At 41.8% G+C, this 20,863-nt stretch overlaps 1 protein-coding gene across 1 annotated transcript in view; it reads left to right on the forward strand.

Moving 5' to 3' along the window:
- The first annotated feature begins 2,580 nt into the window (after positions 1 to 2,580).
- Positions 2,581 to 20,863, forward strand: part of LOC147678040 (mucin-3A-like) — a 174,535-nt gene continuing 156,252 nt past the window's right edge. Inside the window, exon 1 of the mRNA XM_086945937.1 lies at positions 2,581 to 2,774. Coding sequence (XP_086802063.1) covers positions 2,729 to 2,774 — 46 coding nt within the window. The 5' untranslated portion in view covers positions 2,581 to 2,728. The remainder of the gene's footprint in view (positions 2,775 to 20,863) is intronic.

Genomic DNA, 20,863 nt, shown 5'->3' on the forward strand with positions numbered 1-20,863 from the left:
CACCCTGCCCTCGGGACTACGTTAGGGATGGCTAATATGTAGAAAAGGGAAGGTTTAGGGACTGGCAAGTGGGTGCACTTACCAAGTCGACATGGCAGCCCCAGGCTGCACACAGGCTCTGCAATGGCAGGCCTGAGTCAAATTTTACAAGTTGCTTCTGTGAGTGGCACAACCAGTGCTGCATGCCCACCTGCAGCATTTGATTTACAGGCCCTGGGCACACATGGTGCATTGTACTAGGGTCTGAAAAGTAAATCAAATGAACCAATCATGGAGTCACCAATCCATTACAATGCTTTACAATAGGGAGCACTAGCACTTTGGCACCGAATAGCAGTGGCAAAGTGCCCAAAGCATCTAGACCAGCAAAACACAAAGTAAAAATACAGGAGGCAACAGCAAAAAATGGAAGGGAGACCCACACCAATGGTGCCAGGTCAAACAGCGGGGGTGTGGGGTGTGGGAAATGTCCCTGTCGCAGTCAAACGAAAGCCCCCTTTCAACAAGTTCTATTTCCTTAGATACAGTCTCACAGCCCAATGAAGGAAGCCTTCTATGGATAATACATGGGGGCAACAGAGCGAGACCTCAGTTTAATGGTATGACCTTTCTTTTTACCCATTGTTGTGACACCTTTAAGAACCATTAGCCCCTTGTCAGGCTGAATACCAACAATAATTCCAAGCAGGGAATGCCAGTGAAAAGCCAACAAAGCCGCCAGACAAGACAATTACTGATTGTTAAATCCAAAGGAAACAGACCTTTAAACGTTGGCTTTGTCCTGGGTGGCATGCTACCACAGTGCAGATAGAAGATAGCTGTTCACTAAAATTCAAGCCAATGTGGGTAACACCACCTGCCTCTTCCTGCCACTGACAGGCGCAGACAGGCCGGGTCTTCACCTGGGCACATGCCCTGGTGCAACCCAGGCTCGGGGGGATGCGGTCCACCTTCACCGGCTACACTCTCTGCTTCTGTATGGCGGAAGGCCTTCAAGAATTAACCAGGCACCTCCGGGTGCACGCACCATGCTGGTGGCTCCTTGCCACAACAGGCTTTGGGTTATATGGTCTGCCCCCACTGGCCAAAGGATTGGTTACTCTGGTAATGTGTAGTTACCAGTTGAAAATATGGTCACTTACAATGAGCTCCAATGGCAGTTATAATGTTTTATGTATTAATCCAAATTAATTTGTATTGTTTATGTGTATATAGGCCCTAGCTGAGCTCCATAGGCTCCCAGTAGCGCAGAGGTTGCAATTTAAATCAATGTGTTTCGTTTTCAAAGCTCTGCATGGCATTGGACTCAGGCCTTTGCCGAGCAGATTTGAATGGTATGCCCCCTTGCACAATCTTCGTTCTTCCTCAGCCAAGTGCCACCAACTTAAGTAGCCTTTTAAGCATAACATTTGAGTTTCACCCTCCTCAAACGGTAACCCAATTTCCAACATGTAGTACTACTAAATGCACAAAAAACAGAAGGGGGAGGTAGAGCAAATAGAGAAGGATTCTTGCTCCACAAACTTACTTTCATAAACAAAAAGAATCCAACTAAAGGTCAGAGTGAAGTGTTCAACAAAATGGTGTTGGAGCACTTAGTGTTTTGTAAAATACCCCTCACACACCAAAAGGCCCCTTGGTGTCATGCTTCATCATCTGGGTCTTCGCACCCCTCTAACGTCATTGAACTTGTAGTAGACCGCTGTAGGCACACCATAGCCTTAAATACCACACATAGCTTTTACTTTTTTCAATTTTATGTTATCAACTTTAATACATTTTGGTAATATTTAATGAAACGTGAGTAAGGTGGGGAAGTTGTGCCCCCGTCCTGAAGAAGGAGCCCTGTCTCCGAAACATGTCGACGCACACCTGAGGTCCTGTCCATTAACACGACAGATCTGATCTCACACTGCACTTCTTTTATCAGTACCAGCCGGAGTTAGGAATACATTTTTTTTCGAGTATACTCACGAGCCAGGTACTTTTTATCCTTTCACCACATCCCACCACTCACTTATAAATACACCCAAACACATGCACCACATATAGTCAAATAACTAAAAAGTGCTCCCGCGTAGTCGTTGGTCGTAGCACGCCACATCCCGTTAGAGGGGTGTGAAGACCCCGATGATGAAGCATGACACCAAGGGGCCTTTTGGTGTGTGAGGGGTATTTTACAAAACACTAAGTGCTCCAACACTATTTTGTTGAACAGTACTACTAAATGCGCCACAAAATGTTTTTTGTAAATAGGTCTTGTTATCTTCGTTCACATGCCTTAGCGTGGCACGCTGCCTCATGAAAGAGGAGTGAATCCACCTGAATTTGGGGCAAAAGAAGGACATTTTCGGAAAAAGGTTTGTACTGTTAGTGTCTGTGAGTACCCTCAGTCGTTTGAACACTCTTTGCTCTTCCAATAAAAATACTTCCTGATGCATAGATCCAACTTTCCAACTTGCTATTTATCTCTGTTATAAAACTAAATAATTAGTCATTACGTTTGCTTTAACTGCTGCTCTTTGAGCTTTATCAGTGGAACTTGGAATCCCACCAAGCCTCTCTCCCCTTGTATAGTTCTACTTCCCCTTTGACCTCTGAGTTATAGTCCACAGATCAAACCTTGTCTCAGATGTACTGCTTCCTCCAAGCCTTCTCTCCTCACATTCACAATTTTCTCTGCCCATCAACGACTACCTGAGGAGAAAGCAGAGGGATTATTGAGAAGATGAAGATTTCACGTGCAGGCCTGTTCATTTGTCTTTTTATACCCTGTGAGTAGCTCAAACCTCTACTTAACAAACGTTTGTGTTCCTTTTTTTTATTTATTTTTTAGTATTCTTGACAAGCACCACAATCGTAAATGCCGTGAGGATCTAAAGTAATGTCTGGACTTCTGAAGATAAAAAGGTTGGCATGCATGTTCTGTTCTTCTGAAGTGCTCTGGGGCCGAAAGACATGCTGTGCACAAACATTTTTTGCACAACTTGGCACTGAATGTGGCCCTAATAGCGCTGCATTAGAACAGCGCGTGAAATCTGCCTGAGCACTGGAGAACTTTTCGCACCAAAAGCTTGCTAGCAGTTGCTAATTAAAGCTGCAGTTGGACGATTTTACTATTCAGTTTGTAAAACAGTCCATATTTAGAAAGCAAATCTGAATTTGTATTTTTCATGCCGAAGAGAAACACGTTTATAGATGTATCTAAGGCGGTGGAAAGATTTTAATCATGCGAGTTAAGAGTTCCGAATTGTCGCCCTTTGCATAGTTCTTAGTTTCACTACCCTGAGTGTGATTTTTTATTGGGAGTCTTAGCTGATGCTTAAACTGGGGAAACGACATAGCATCGGTAATTCACAAGCATTTAGTGCATGCTGCATACCATGCTCATTTATCTCTCACAGGTGACTCAACAGTCTCTAGGAAAAGGCGAGCTGAATCGACAAAAAATGAATGAGCTTTTTTATGATCCCCTGCGTCACTTTTGCGCCTCTGGTGCATCACTTTTTGTGACGCACCAGCGGGGTTAAAAATGTGCCATGTTGTGTCATATTTACAAAGTGATGCATCTAGGTTGATGCGTCACTTTGTAAACCCCTGCACCACATTATACTTGCGCCAGGTATAATGTATGCAGTGTGGGCGTTCTGACGCAAGTAAGCCTCATAAAAGTGACACAGTGGAATCTATGAGATTTCATTGCGTCACTTCTAGGACACAAAATGCGTCAATATCTTACGCCTGCCTCACAGCAGGTGTAAGAATGACGCGGGTACCTTTGAAATGGGACCTGCCCGTGTGAAATTACCCATTGCTTGAGTTGCGACACTTTTCTGACGCACTCCAGCAATGCATCTTTTTTGCGCCTACAGATATGACTCCTTGCGACATGATGTGTCATACTATAAATATGACGCATCCAGCATGTCGCAAGGAGGGCACAATGAAAAGTGACGCATTGCTGTTTTCACCCAGCAATGCATCACTGTTCATAAATTTGGCCCAAAATATTTTAATCTCATTGAAGGCTTTCGGGAGTAATGCGTGGTTGCCAAAAAAAAACGTTGCAACTTTGCACACCCCACAGATTTAGCGCATTTAATAAAAAATAGAGTTGAGTTATTGCAAAACAAATCGCATGCAGAATTGTGACACTTCCACATGAAACAATTAAATTAACACTTGAAGGCAGATCTATAAGAAAGTGCCGCAACGCAGCACCAAAAGCCCTTTGGCTGCGCCATGCTGCGGCACTTTCAGAGCACAGTAATGTGACATATTTACAATGATATGTAGCATTCCTGATCTCTCCCCTGTGCTTGCGCAGGCACCCTTGCACCATGGTGCAAGGATGCCTGGGCCATGGGGAGATTGTTTTTGCACAAAAACAATCACTACAGGCATTTTCCTCTTTCAACGCGTGCTGTAGAATGCAGCATGCAATGAAAGAGGAAGAAGCGAGGAGAAATGAAAACATTTCTCCTCCTTGCGACTGGCATTTCCAGATTTACGATTCCTCGTAAATCTGAAAATGTGTCTGTTCCATGTGTGTTGCGTGGGAACACCCACAGCAACCCCCATGAAACACCCCTTTCGCGCAAAGTGTTGCGTGTAAAGGGGCCATATTTACAAGGACAGGAAAAGCCACGTCACAAAAAGTGACATACTTGCAGCGCAGGCGGTTGAAAATCTGCCTCTTAATACTCTAACTTAAGCTTTAAGCTACTGTTTCAGTGCAAAAAATAGACTTTTTGCCTCTTAGCACTTGCGAGTTCTGTGAACTTTTGCAATGCAGTTCAAAAAGAGGTGATAAATACAATTAATTTTTAAAAGTTATTTATTTTACAAATTATAGGCCTTACGTGTATGGCTTTTTTTTCCAAGATGCTTTGACTTCTACCATGGGCACAGCCTTTTGGAATATAGTTTATGTGGTTTTATAAAAAAAAAAAAAAATTAGAGAAGACAATCCTGAAGCTGACATCTATTTTTACGCAACAAAGGTTGGATAGCGTGTGAATTAGAGCAGGCAGGAATAAATTAAATGTATGAGTGTATGCTAAAAGCCTAACTTTCAGTTACCTGTCGTCCAAGGCTCTCATGGCAGAACTGAGTCTATGCTACAACAGCAATCTGTACTTAATTAATTAACAGAACTAACTGCATGTCATTAATTGGGCCGGGTTCCTCTGAGTCTCAGACCTGGTAGTATTTAAAAACAAACATTGAAACTGGGCCCTATATTCATATACTTAACTGTACTGAGAAAACTATGCCTGGGTGGAGTTTGCAGAGTACCGCTATGCGAAGTGACAAAAAAACTCTGCCAAGCTACGTGGAGTTCCGCGAGTGGCAGAGTGTGTAAACCTTGCACCGTTTGTGATGATTATTAGCACTGGATGTTTGTCCCGTGCTGTAAAATCAGTGCGAATGGCATCACGGGCAGTGCAAGAGGGTGCAGCTTCTTTCTGAACATTTACTTGAGCGGGAGCAGCTTCCTCAACACGAACGGAAGGTTTCTCAATGCGAGTAGTTGCAACCATCCGCAAGCACCCAGGTTGAGAAATCTTGCTGGAAAGCAACTAGCATTATATTTTCCTCGCTTGTGCTCGCCAACTTACCATTGGCGAGTGGGGAAAAAACTTTGCAAACTCCATAAACGGAGCAGAGTTCACCGCCCAGGCCTAGACATCACACTGATTGATTTCTGAAGAATGACTGTAAAAAACGTTAAGGTAACCCATGTCAGTGATTTTGTTCCTGTTTATATTTCGCATATTTAACTTAACCTTGCATTGCCTAAGAGTTCTAGCTAATTCCAGGAAGTTGGGTTTTTCAGTTTTTTTCTTTTAGCTTATTACTTCTGTGCAATGAATAGTTTGAACTGAATCACCTCCATGTGTTGGACCACGAGTGAGAATTCTGGATTTGAAGCTGACATCAGTGCAAGTTTCTTACAGTGCCTGTGAGTGGGTCAAAAAACTGTTCACAATATATGGTCATCCAATCCATGTCTTCATTGTAGAGCACGCAGAGCAGTGGTTGCATATTTCAGTTGCAAATGTGACTGTGCAAATATTCTGTGTTTGGGGGATGACAAAGTGAAGGAGAGATGAGGAAGAGAATTCAGGAGAGAGTGAAAGGAGGGTGCTAAAAAGGATGAAACGAGATGAAACATATGCAGATGAAGAAGACATAGTAAGAGAAAGGGTATACATGTATGACACAGAAAGAACATAATGGGAATGACTGAGACATTCGGAAGGCCACTAGCCCTTATGAAGTCCTCAGTACTATTTTTATTATATTAACAACAAAATCATTTTCATTATCTTTAACAGCCAACTATCATTGATAAAGCCAAAAGTCCTGTTTAATTTTAGGTGTATGTCAGTTGTTGTGATATATATCTGGATGCAACAAGAGAAACCTCAGAGAGGCACTAAAATACCATTCAGGTATCATATACCACTTTTTTCTTCTCACTTAAATCCCTGATTACCTGTGAGCACTTCATGTTATGCAGATTTGTAGAATACACTACCACCAGGGAGGGTATTCTGACATTGAGTAGGTGTGACAACTTCCAATACAACAAGGGGGCCCCTGAAGACTGATAAGGGTGGAGACGCAGGGTAAATAGGCAATAAATAAACACATAGATGTCTCCTCCCTGAATAAATCAATAAGTGCTAATAAAGTCACTGGTAATACGGTTATCCCTCCTAACAGAAAAGAACAATCAAAAGGCAAAATTTATAGGGAATAAATCCAATAAATAAATTCTTTAATACGTATTCATATATACAATATAGTTAGCACAAAAAGATCATTAAGGCAAAAATATATACATTCCCACACAAAGTTCATTCAGATTCATACTCACACGCATATGTTCCACATTCATACAATAACAATCGTCCTGATCCTAAAGGATCCAATCAATCACACACAAATTTCGAATAGAGGAAAAGGCGGCAAACCACAGTAATTAATGAATCATCAAAACATAATAATATAATAATGGGACTGAAATCAATAGTTTCCAAAATTCATGTCACATCAGGTAATTAGGAAATCAGTTGGATAATGTCCCAGTGATAGATCAAATTTAAGGCAATAACAAAATCAGAGCATAAAAATACACAGTCAAGATGACAATTTTAGAAGAAAAAAACAAGTGGAATGCTCCGCCAGGTTCTTTCAGTAGTGGTGTAAATTGCCGACGTACGTTTCGCTGACAGACCTGTTACGGGTCTCACCTTCCTCAGGGTTAAGATCTTCGTACGGAACAAAGTGTGGAGGATATGAAATTATCATACATAATAATATCAACATAACAAAACAATGATGTTCTATTTCATAATAGTGCTCTGTTTCACAATAGCAAAAAGTCATATTGTGTACAACTGATATACTTTCAGTTTGAGGAGGGAAATACAAAGGCATAAATCAATATGAGCAAGAATACATATGGTTGAAGAAAGAATAAGTATGGGGCCAAAGAGAAAAAATAGAGAGGTCAAAAATAAAGAAAGTAACCATAACCAATAAGTAACGATTAGTAAGTGATGTGCACCTACGAAGAAAATGGGAATGAGAGCTAGTTAGGAGATCCAATGAAAGAAAAGAAAGAAGGAAACCCCCAATAGACCAATCACGTAAGATAAGAAAAAAGAAGGATCAGAAACAAATCAGAGATAAGAATAGAATACTAGTGAAGGGTCAGTGATAGGGAATAATAAGAGAGTTACCTGGAGGTGCTTAAACTAAGAGATCGACTAATTAGGTGGATGAAACCAGCTGGATATAATAAGGAATAAATGGACTAGTTTAGAAAACACAGGTCGGCAGATGGGTTGAAAGGAAGGGCCAGAGGGGTAAACAAGAGGGCTCACCTAAAAACGGAACTTCAAAGCCAAAGAATGCAAAATAGCAGGGAATTCACTCTAGGAGGGACTAAAGGGACGCAAAGCGTTGGGTATAAGGGTTCAGCTATCAGGATAGACGAGGTAGCTAAAAAGAAAAAAGGCAAGAGATGAGGCTCAAAAACGACTCCCTATTGCAACGGAAAATAGAGACCAGAAAGGTAAAACAGGAGGACTCACCTAAATGACGGAGCTCCCAATCAGAGTACACCAACAGCGGGAATTCGTTTAGAGGAAAACATCGCAGCAGGAAGGTTGAAGTGCCAAATATCAGGGGTCCGGATAAACCTCGGTCACTGATGGAAAGAATTTACGGAAGTAAAGTTCGGGATCTGGCACGAACAGAGTACGCTAGGAATCGGGGGAGCGGATACCGGTAAAAGTGAGAGCCATAATTACCCGTGTAAAGATGCAGGTGCCCTCGGGAGAAACGGATAATGTGAGAAAAGCGGGAGGGACACCCCTCGGGGCCTTGGGGTGCGTTTTAAATCTCAATTCGGTATACAGGGTGATATCTAAAAAATAATAAGGCAAGCTGTCAGGCGTCACATTACATAGAGCAAAGGGGTGCAGAGTGACGGGAACAAGGTGCGCACTTACCGGGGATAAGTGATAGAAACAGTCAGGCAGCGTCCCTGCAGCAACGATGGAACCGGCTATCATATCCCGGAGAGGGAGGGCAATATATACCACAACCAATCAAGGGTGACAAACATCCTGACGCCCAAGCGGGGTGGGATTACGAGAAGTTCAGACTAAGGTGAAGTAATCAGGAAGCAGGGTTCATAAAGAAGATGAAGTTTAATGACAACAGACAGCTTGTATATCCACAATCCATGAAGAACATCCTCCTACTCCCAACTCCCACCCATGAAATGTTAAACCCAGGGAGAACAATAACATTCTACAAGCATGTGCATCACATTCTACAAGCATGTGCAGTAATCACAAACTAATGGGAATACTACACACCTTCCGCCAATAAAAGAAAAAAACATATAAATACATCAAATACAATTAATAGTGAATAAAATCTTTCAGTTTAACAGGCGTATACTTGATACAGGAACTTTTCCTCAATTCACCAACATTACTACTTGATTCCACATTAATCTCACTTTGAACCTCATTATTGTTAGTGCAAATGGGTGAAGATGACTCACAAAAATTGCTTATATCCCCGGAACCAGATTCTGTATCAACAAGAAGTGGCAATGCATTCTTAAAAGTATCTAACATAGCAGAATACCATTCATCATCCTCACAAGATTTCTGCAAATCAGACTGTGAAACTTGCAAATTAGGCTGAGAAATATTTTTAGAATTCACCTCTTTACACAAAGAAATACGTCTAAAATTCCAGATTTTACCACCTTCAACTCTAACTGCTCTGGTGAAGACGTCTATCACTTTGCACGGATCAGACCATTTAGCGCATTTTTTGCCATGTAAACCACCATATTTAACACGCACAAAATCTCCAATTTTAATTTTTGAAACATGACAACCATGTGACAAAACATTACCTCTCATTTTCATTTGATAACTCTGAACCTTATCCTTAACTTGAGACAAATCAAAAGTAGAATCATGTGGTAATTTTACTTTCATCCACCAAGGTAACAATTTTGACCCAGGTTTTCTTCCTCGCAACATCTCAAATGGCGATACACCAGTGACAGAATTAGGGGAAACCCGATACGACAATATAGTAGCACATAAGGCTTTCTTCCTCTCCCAACCATTTTTGATGGCCAATTGGATAGAATCTTTAATAACTCTTTTAAAACGTTCTACCTGACCATTGGCCATTGGGTTATAATTAGACACCCTTTTGTGAACAATACCACATCTATCAAGAAAAGAAACAAACTCTTTGCTAATAAATTGTGGACCATTGTCCGAAACCACTTCTGCAGTAATACCTTCACGACAAAAAATGTAATCTAGAAACTCAATGACTTGGGTAGAACCAATTTTGTCCACAACTTTCAACTCCGGCCATTTTGAGAAATAATCAATTAGAACCAAAGCATATACCGCCTTATTGGGGAACAAATTGAGAGGACCAATAATGTCAATACCAAGTTTTTTCCAAGGGCTTGAAACATACTCAATAGGTGAAATTTCAGTTGACAGAGCTTTGACCGATTTGTCACTGTTAGAACAAGGAGAGCACAATCGGACCCATCTATCTACCATTGCATCAATACCCGGCTACCAATAAAATTCTCTGATACGTCTCTTCGTACTAGACATCCCCATATGTCCTTCATGGGCCATCGAAATAATTTTTTTCCTCATGTCAAGTGGAGGAACAACTTTTTCACCTCTAGTGACAAAACCATGTGAAAACATGAGTTCATCCTTTATCTTACAAAAGGACAACAAATCACCAGTTAACTTCCTTTCCTCAGGCCACCCAATTTGTATACATTTTACAACACTGGACATAGAAACGTCTTTGCACATAGCCGCCTTCAACTCAGATTCAAAAATAGCATCAGAAGAAACATTAGAATCTCCACTATTAATCTCATCAATAGTGTAAGCAACATCCAGATTATTACCGTTATTAAAAGAATCATGTGTATCAAGTAACGGCAAATGAGACATGCAGTCTGCAAGCACATTCAAATGAACTGGAACATACTCAACTACACATTGAAACTCTTGCAATTTAGCAGCTAAACGTGCCAACCGAGCAGTAAGTGTTCTACCCCCACCAGCAGCTAACATGTTGATTAAAGGTTTGTGATCTATGCGTAAACGAAATTTCGTGCCCCACAAAAATTGTCGTAAATGTTGTCTAGCCCAAGTACATGATAACAGTTCTTTTTCTATGGTTGAATAATTATATTGAGCCCCACGCAACGTTCTGGACGCATATGAGACCACATACTCTTCACCTTTGTTACTTTGCATTAAAACTGAGTCCAAACCAACATTGCTTGCATCTACAGCAACAATGCACTCTTTCCCAACTTTAAAAAGGTCTTAAAAAAGGAGCATTTACTATTTCTTTTTTAAGTAATTCAAAAGCGCCTTGATGTTCATCATTCCATGTGAATTTTACCTTTTTCTTCAACAGAGATCTTAAAAGATGTACTTTAGATGAATAATCCTGTACAAATTTACTGTAAAACTCCGTGAGACCTAGAAATGACACAAGTTGTTCATTCGTTGAAGGCGCAGGAGCATTCAAAATACTTTGGATATGATTAAACTTTGGCTTTATACCATTGCTGGAAATTTTGTGTCCCAAAGACTGTACTTTGTTTTGTCTAAACTTACATTTAGCAAATTTTAAAGATAAACCTTTGTCTTGTACACGTTTCAATAACATTTCTAAATTCTTATAGTGGTCTTTAACATCTTTTCCAAAAATCAAAATATCATCCTGGAAAGCCACAGCACCCTCGCAACCTTCCAGCACTTCTTTCATGAGTCTTTGGAAGACAGACGCCGCACTAGCCAAACCAAATGGCATGCGGCAAAATTGAAACATACCTTCAGTTGTGATAAATGTCGTCAAAAATGTTGACTCCTTGTGCAACAGTACCTGGTGATAAGCACTAGCTAAGTCTATAGTAGAAAAAATAAAGGCACCAGACAAAGTCGAAATGAGCTCTTTTATATAGGGTAATGGATGTCCATATCTCCTTGTTTAAACTACGGAGATCCACACATAAACGAAGTCCGCCATTGTTTTTAAGGGATAAAACCACGGGAGAAACCCACGGAGAAGATTCCACTGGCTCAATAATCTTTTTTGCTACTAAATCAGACAAAATAATTTTTAATTTATCTCAATACGCTAGAGGTACATTTCTTACCCTGTACCTAATAGGAATAGCATCTTGTTTGAGAACAATTTCATGCTTAAAATCTTTAAATTCCCCTAGAGTGTCGGAAAAACTTGAGGAATTTTCTTTTTTTTAAAAACACCAGTAAACTCTTCAGTATCAGAAGGTACAATATACACTGGCGGAGAAGCATTAGGATCTAACTTAATACCCATTTCTTTTTGATGGGGCCAACCATGAATAGACACACCTTTGGTGGCAATGTAAATTTTACCTCTAGTTCTCCTGTTTTTAAACATTAAATCTGCCCACATGAAACCCTGAAGATCAATTTTATGTCCAGAGTAACCCCCTGGTTGAACATGAGGTGGAAATAATTTTCTGTTGTTCCAAAATTTGTCAAATACATCTCTTCCTATAATACTATACCAGGCACACGAATCAATAAACATGGAGATTTCTCTACCATCAATTGATATTTTATCTCTAGGAAAACTTTTGTACTCGTTATAATTAACGCACAGAATACTGTTGATCTCTGGAATCTGGTTATGGCATTCGTTCTATTCATACGTAATGAAATTAACCTTCTGGGAAGACTTGCAAAACTTTGCTAAAATGACCAGGTCTTTTACATTTAATGCATATTTTATTCCAGGCAGGGCAACCTCTGTAACTACCTACATGGTCTACACCACCACATCTATAACAGACCACTTGAGATTTCTTCCCCCAAAGATTTTTGTCTTTTACCATAGATTCTTTCTTGGGAGGAAAATAAGATTTTTTTTTAGGATTAGTATGATCCTTCACTACAGAAACTTCAGGAATTACCTCTTTGGGTTTAACCACTTGACCTCTTATTTCACTAACAAACTTTTCAGATTGTTCAATCCCTTTCGCAATATTTAACACAGCACTAGGAGAGGACTCAGTACCCATCCATAAGCTTTCTTGGATTTTCTTACTTTTAGTCTTCATCATGATTTGATCCCTTAACACTTGCTCGAAGTTAATGGTCTCAAAATCCCAAGATCCGGCTAAGGTACGCAAAGCAGCTATATAATCCTCAATGGATTCAACATCTTTTTGAGCTCATGAGTAGAATTTAAAACTCTCCATAACAGTATTAATATTCCTGCCAAATCTAATGCTCATCTGCTGAACAGTAATTTCAAAAACATTGGTGTCACCTGAACCTTCTATGGCAGGTACATTTGCTGATTCCTTTAAACCAGCTCCTCCCAAACAATTTCTTAAAAGAGCCAGTTTTCTTTTAGCAGAACAACCATCTTCTTCTAACACATCAACATAAGCTAAAAACATAGGATACCAAAGATCCCACTCCATTTTAGGTTCACCTGCAGCTGGTAAAAAATGTGGAGGTGCAACAATGTTAGACATGTTATTGCAGTTAATATAAAATTCTCTAAACCAAAAAAATATATCTTTCCAATACAAGACAGCAAATATTCTAAATGTACAATTATATCCTGTAACAAAACAAATGGTTACAAAATAATAAAATGAACATAAGAAAAGTGGTCACCGAGGTCTGATGTCTTGTACAAGAATAATCGATGTTTTCTTCCTTCAAACGTTGAAAATGTAATGCATAACGTATTTTGCAGAAAGTAGACAAAAATTGCATATAGTCAACACAAGTAAAGCATCTTACTTGTAATTTTCCCCAAAAGAAAAAAAAATTAATATAGAGGGAAAAGAAGATTGTCAATCGTGAAACGCTGGAAACTAATCCCGTGAAAATGCTTTGTGAACTGTAGTCATGGAAACATAAACAAAAGAGCTAGAAAATGGCCGCTGAGCGTCTTGCGTCACCGCGTGATGCAGCGTCGTTGGACGTCCTACCTTCTCACGTGCTTTTGAGTCACAAATGCAGCGTCATGCAGTGCGTAGGTACACTTGTCATTCCAAGAACATCAGAATGATGAAGTGCGTTCGAATCGTGCTCCGGTAAGCAGGTAGTTGATTTAACTTTTGAAAAATGCCAAGACCCTTTGCTGCAAATATGTTGCTTTAAAAATAACGTTAATTGTGCCAAAATAAACTACAGTCAGCGTGTGAAGAAAAGACAAAAAAAATCAGTGTAGGAAGTACCACGCTATTTTGTACCACCTCAAAACAAACAGCTTGTCAATTAAAGACACATTTTTACACGCAAACATGAAAACTGCATGTAAAGGCAAACAGGCGCTGGTTCAATCAAAGCACTTAATATAAAACTGCCGCAGTTGCAATCAAAACACATAAAAAAAATATTTAGGTAAAATACCTTAAGAATAAGTGAACGCTATCTGTCTTTAAATAACTTCTTCAAAATCTTCTTAATCCTTCTGTTGAAATCCCAATCGTCGCCAATGTATGAAGTAATCAGGAAGCAGGGTTCATAAAGAAGATGAAGTTTAATGACAACAGACAGCTTGTACATCCACAATCCAAGAAGAACATCCTCCTACTCCCAACTCCCACTCATGGAATGTTAAACCCAGGGAGAACAATAACATTCTACAAGCATGTGCATCACATTCTACAAGCATGTGCAGTAATCACAAACTAATGGGAATACTACATAAGGGATCCTCAGTAAATGCTAGACTGAATTGGAAACGGAAGAGACTGAGGAAAAAGAGGCAGCCTGTCCAAATATCAAAACAAGGGCAGAGCTTGGCTAAGAGAAAGCATCGACACGTGGAAGGATCCTCAGTAGCCATCAACGTGCCAGATGCGAGTAAAAATAAAGAGATAAATAAAACTGGTGCTATGAGGAAAGGATCAGGCAGTTCAGGTGTCGTGAGGAAAAAGGTCCCTTAAATCGGAATACCATCAGTGCGGTAAAAGATCGCAAATGTTAATAGAAAATTAAGAGTAAAGAGGTAGAAAAACACACCGGAACCCGTAGGTAAGGGGACAAGCAAGTACATTAGTGGATGCAGGACCACAGGAGAAGGTAATCTGAAAGGTTCATCAAAGTATGCAGGCCAAAGACCCCACAGATGCTCTAGGAAACAGAATTAACCGAGGGCCTTCTCCAACGGAATATGTTAGTTGAGTCCTTCGCATTTTGTTCTCAAGGTATAAATCCAAAAAACTTCTCATTTTTGCCGTAAGGAGAGTGAGTCAGTGCCTTTGTGGCATAGGATTTTTTCCAGAATGATCCAACGAAGTTCAGATTCCGAGTGTTTTTTGTCCAACCAGTGGCCAACCAGGAGGGCCGAGAGCTTTTAAGTCCTGATGTTGGATTTATGTTCACTCATTCGGAATCTGACCTCCCTGCCTGTTTCTCCCACATATGTCAGGCTGCAGGGGCAGCGAACGACATAAATGACGTTGGCCATCCTGCAGTTGGTCATTTGTTTAAGTACCACCTGATAGTTGTTAATTAACAACTGATCAGTAACCATGGCATTAGGGCATGCTTGACAAGTACCGCATCTGTGGTTGCCAGTAATCAGACTGGAACCCGTGATGGATTTTTGCACATGATGATTCTCTTTCACGTTCTTACCATGGACCAAGTCATTTTTAAGTTTTTTATTCCTTCTAAAGGCAAAAATGGGTTTGCCTATATTTTCTGTCTGGGTACCGAGGTTAAACCATGGTTACTGATCAGTTGCAAAACTTCTCGTAATCGAGCCCCCCTTGGGCGTCAGCATGTTTGTCACCCTTGATTGGTTGTGGTATATATTGCCCTCCCTCTCCGGGATACGATAGCCGGTTCCATTGTTGCCACAGGGACGCTGCCTGACTGTTTCTATCCCATATCCCCAGTAAGTGCGCACCTTGTTCCTGTCACTCTGCACCCCTTTGCTCTATGTAATGTGGCGCCTGATGGCTTGCCTTATTATTTTTTAGATATCACCCTGTATACCAAATTGAGCTTTAAAACGCACCTCAAGGCCCCGAGGAGTGTCCCTCCCGCTTTTCTCCCATTATACGTTTCTCCCGAGGGCACCTGTATCTTTACACGGGTAATTATGGCTCTGACTTTTACCGGTATCCGCTCCCCCCATTCCTACCGAACTCTGTTCGTGCCAGATCCCGAACCTTTCTTCCGTAAATTTTTTCCATCAGTGACCGAGGTTTACTTGGACCCCTAATATTTGGCACTTCATCCTTCCTGCTGCTCTGTTTTCCTCTAAACGAATTTCCGCTGTTGGTGTACTCTGATGGGGAGCTCCGTCATTTAGGTGTGTCCTCCTGTTTTACCTTTCTGGTCTCTACTTTCCATTGTAATAGGGAGTAGTTTTGAGCCTTATCTCTTGCCTTTCTTCTTTTTAGCTACCTCGCCTATCCTGATAACCCTTATACCTGTCGCTTTGTGTCCCTTTAGTCCCTCCTAGAGTGAATTCCTTGCTATGTTGCATCCGCCTGCATTCTTTGGCTTTGAAGTTCCGTTTTTAGGTGAGTCCTCTTGTTTACCCTCTGGCCCTTCCTTTCAACCCATCTGCCCCCCGTGTTTTCTAAATGCGTCCATTTATTCCTTATTAGATCCAGCTGGTTCATCCACATAATTAGTTGATCTCTTAGTTTCAGCACCTCCAGGTAACTCTCTTATGATTCCCTATCAGTGACCCTTCACTAGTATTCTATTCTTGTCTCTGATTTCTTTCTAATCCTTCTTTTTTGTTATCTTGCGTGATTGGTTTATTGGGGGTTTCCTTCTTTCTTTTCTTTCATTGGAGCTCCTAACTAGCTCTCATTCCCATTTTCCTCGTTGGTGCACATCACTTACTAATCGTTACTTATTGGTTATGGTTACTTTCTTTATTTTTGACCTCTCTGTTTTATCTCTTTGGTCCCATAATTATTCTTTGTTCAACCATATATATTCTTGCTCATATTGGTTTATGCTTTTGTTTTTCCCTCCTCAAACTGAAAGTATATCAGTTGTACACAATATGACGTTTTGCTATTGTGAAATAGAGCACTATTGTGAAATAGAACATCATTGTTTTGTTATGTTGATATTATTATGTATGATAATTTCAGATCTTCCCCACTTTGGTCCGTACGAAGATCTTAGCCCTGAGGAAGGTGAGACCCGTAACAGGTCTGTCACCGAAACGTACGTCGGCAATTTACACCACTACTGAAAGAACCCTGCGGAGCATTCCACTTGTTTTTTGATCTAAAATTGTCATCTTGACCGTATATATTTACGCTCTGATTTTGTTATTGCCTTAAATTTGATCTATCACCGGGACATTATCCAACTGATTTTCTAATTACCTGATGTGACATGAATTTTGAAAACTATTGATTTCAGTCTCATTATTATATTATTATGTTTTGATGATTCATTAATTACTGTGGTTTGCTGCCTTTTTCTCGATTCGAAATTTGTGTGTGATTGATTGGATCCTTTAGGATCAGGACGAATGTTATTGTATGAATGTGGAACATATGCGTGAGAGTATGAATCTGAATGAACTTTGTGTGGGAATGTATATATTTTTGCCTTTATGATCTTTTGGTGCTAACTATATTGTATTTATGAATACGTATTAAAGAATTTATTTTTGGGATTTATTCCCTATAAATTTTGCCTTTTGATTGTTCTTTTCTGTTAGGAGGGATAGCAGTATTCCCAGTGACTTTATTAGCACTTATTGATTTATACAGGGAGGAGACATCTCTGTGTTTATTTATTGAGCAGGTGTGAGTCTAGCTAAACGTAAGACATAGTCGGAGTACTCAAAAAAGCCAGGTCTTCAGCTTCTTGCAGAATCCAAAAAGTGACCAAGAGGTTCTTATGTGTAGTGGCAGGTGTATGAATTATATAGGAGAAGACTCAACTGCCAGATCTAGTTTTCCGTATGTATGTGATATGTGCAAGTAGTAGTCTGTATGATCAGGTATGTGAAAGGTTTGTGAAATCAGATGCAATTGTTGAGGTATACTGGTCCAGAGTTACATAGTGCCTTGAAAGTATGGGTGAGGGGAATTGTGCTTGTTCATTGTTAGAAATGGGATCTCTGGTTGACTGAGGCTTGCGCCAAAGCCAGGCAGAGACCACCACTCTAGTCAGGGCAAGGGAGTTACACGCCAAATATAACCCCTGCTCACCCCCTTGGTAGCTTGGCACGAGCAGTCAGGCTTATCCCGGGGGCCATGTGTGAAGCATTTGCGCACGCAGACAGCAACAACATCCCAGGCACACTACAAAAGGAACTCCACACACAGTTATATCAAAAAGTAGCCTTTGTATTCTCATATCACATTAGAATAGTACTCACATAATATACATGGTGCCACGTGGCACTAGGTCTTATCTACAAGGGATTATATACACCTGACAGGGTCCACTGGACCACTGTCGGAACCATCATAAAGCAAACTTAGTAAAAGTAAAACATATCATAAACGTACAACCAGTAACCACTGGTAATCACTGTACTTAGCATCAGCCTGTAACATAAACTACATTATGCACAGTATCACATTAGGCGCAAATTAAATTATGTGCCAACCTCTCCAGCATAAACACATTATGCAATCCTCTCATAAGTCTAAAATGTATTAGACCCTAACCTCCAAAGTATAACTAACATTAGGGATATAATCTCAGTGGAACATAATCTCACTGGCATAAACCATAATATGCAAAAAAAACTCATAATCATAAAACTATATTTAGAGGTATCAAAACAGGGTGCGTAAATCATACTACATGAATCACATTTCCTAGTACCACATAATCACATTATTGCCCAGTGCCCTATCACCCTCAGTCCCCCTGGCCAACTCAAAAGGGGCTCAAATACCCTAAGTCCACAAGTCAGGGCGCACTGCCAATGCAGTGGAAGTCAAGGGTGCGTACTCTGCGCAGGCCTAAACATTGCAGCAGGCACTAAGTGCTACGCAGCTGTGAAAGTATGGGGCCAAGGATAGCATCTCACTCCTAACTCAAAAAACATGTCCCCAAAGAAAGAATGGCCTAAACGTCGCAGCTGTAAATAACTTTAGGCCTGGCACCATTATGCCTCTTCTGTCCCCCTCAGGGACTCTCTAAAATAAAACTGCGTAAAAACGTTGGAGCTACCGGCGCTCTCGCAGGGCAGCTGGGAATACTCAATTAGGCACTGGCACAACTGTGCCCTCGTGGCCTCTTTTGGGGTTCTCCAACCAACCATGCCCCACAAGCGTAGCAGCTGCCCTCTAGCAAGCTGGGCAGCTGGGAATCAACGTAAGGGCCAGGCACTACCGGGCCCTCTGGCCCCAACGGGACCTTTAAAATATCTTGCCCCACATTGGAGCCACACAGGCTCTGTAAACAAAAGATGCCCCTCTCGGTGAAGTGGCCCGCTGCCAGACGGGGCCACTCTGACTCTGTGCCTCTCCCAGGCACTACATACCTCGAGCCCCACTCAACCGGCTGGGGTTGAAGGCAGGACTCTCCTCTTTGCGGCGGCAGCACTTCTCTCGCTGGGCTTTCCTGGACTCCTGGGAGCCCTACGCTGCCGTTGGCGGCTTCGGCCGCATTTTCTCTTCCCCTGGGCCCCCTCCTGGGACCCAGGACTCTACAGCGATGCCGGTGGAGGCAGGGTGGGCTCCCGTCTTCCGTTCTTTGCCTGGGATCTCCTCTGCTTGACGGGAGCCCTGGGCTGCAGGGCACACATCTCCCCACCGGTGTGCGCAGGACTTCCCTCGAAAAAATGGAAGTCCCACCCGCTGTCAGGCACTATGTTGCCTGACTTCCTCCCGGCCGTTCTGGTGGTCAGTTTCCTGGCTCAGATGCAGGGTGGGCACCCGCAAACACTGAAAATGAAAGGTGGGCACCCACAGCATTATTCAACAGCAAAGCCGCCAGGTGGGGTGGGCACCCACCATCAAAATAAAATAATAAGCGGAGTGGGCACCCGCAATCCAAGACTAACAGGGGAATCCCTACACTGGGGATTCCCTCTAACATGGCTGCGCTGCAAAGCCCACGCTCTCCATCAGCTGCAGGGAGACAGCACCTTTAGGAAACAAAATAAAGAGCTCACAAGGCGCTAGATGCCACAAGAGTCCTGGAAGTCCTTGTGGATGATCAGCACAAGAAGGTCCAAAATAACAGGTCTTCCAGGTCCAGGGGCAAGGTAGGGCCCAGGGAGGCAAACCCTCATGGTAGCACCTCCTGGGCCCCAGCTGCAGCATGCCCCTTTAGAAACAGCACCAAAGTAAAGAACTGAACTGAACATTTTCATGGGGTCACAGCCCCTATATTTAAATGCCCTTTTCCTTTGTGAGACAGCACAGGGCTCGGGGATACCAGTCAGAACTGGTTTAGAGGGGTTTTAGACCACTTTGTTTAGCTCAGTTCCTCTCACCTTTGTCAGGTGGGGGCTCATGGATCAGACGCCCCACAGGGGGCGGAGCCGAAATTGTACTAGGGAAGCACCATCCTATTCAGAGACTGGGGATCCCTCATCCCACCACTCTCAGCTCAGGTGTCCCATTCAGCCAAGCACTGACTCATCCCGCCCCTCCTGGAGCCAGCCACAGCTCTCAGCTCCTGTGAATCACAAGCCGGACATGCAATTCACATCAGGCAGGCAGGCACACAGCACACAGAAATGACAACCTCTTAAAGTGGCATTTTTCCACCAGTCACAATAAATCTGTGCACACCATTGCACAGTATTTATCCTCACATGTTCATACATACTAAACTCGCCCCTGCACTCCTCTCATACCAGGAATTACCATGGGCACACATACTTCCCATGCATTCCTATGGGAGAGCAGGCCAAACTCACCACACGCACTCAGAGAACGCACGCACTTTACACTGGGCCACAGTGCTAAAGTGCCCAGAGGCCTAAAATCACTACCACTATGTCAGAGCTTAAGGCAAAAAAATCAGGGGTGAACCTGCCAAAAAGGGCCACGTCCAACACTCATGTATGGGGAGCCAGTAGAACTCATTCATGTTTGTTGTAATGTGAGTGTGGCATGGAGGTTGAGAGAGATTCTGGCCAAAAGACCTGTTTGGTCTGCAGTCTTTTTGTGAGTTTTTTGTTGATCCTGTCATACAGGGTGTTCCCATAGTACAGCTTGGTTGTGACCCGGGCATATGTGACAGTTTTCTGGTGCTGTTTTGGAGCAATTTGAAAATCTTCTTCT

The sequence above is a fragment of the Lissotriton vulgaris genome, chromosome 12 (assembly GCF_964263255.1).
Source record: "Lissotriton vulgaris chromosome 12, aLisVul1.2, whole genome shotgun sequence".
Taxonomy (NCBI): Eukaryota; Metazoa; Chordata; class Amphibia; order Caudata; family Salamandridae; genus Lissotriton; species Lissotriton vulgaris.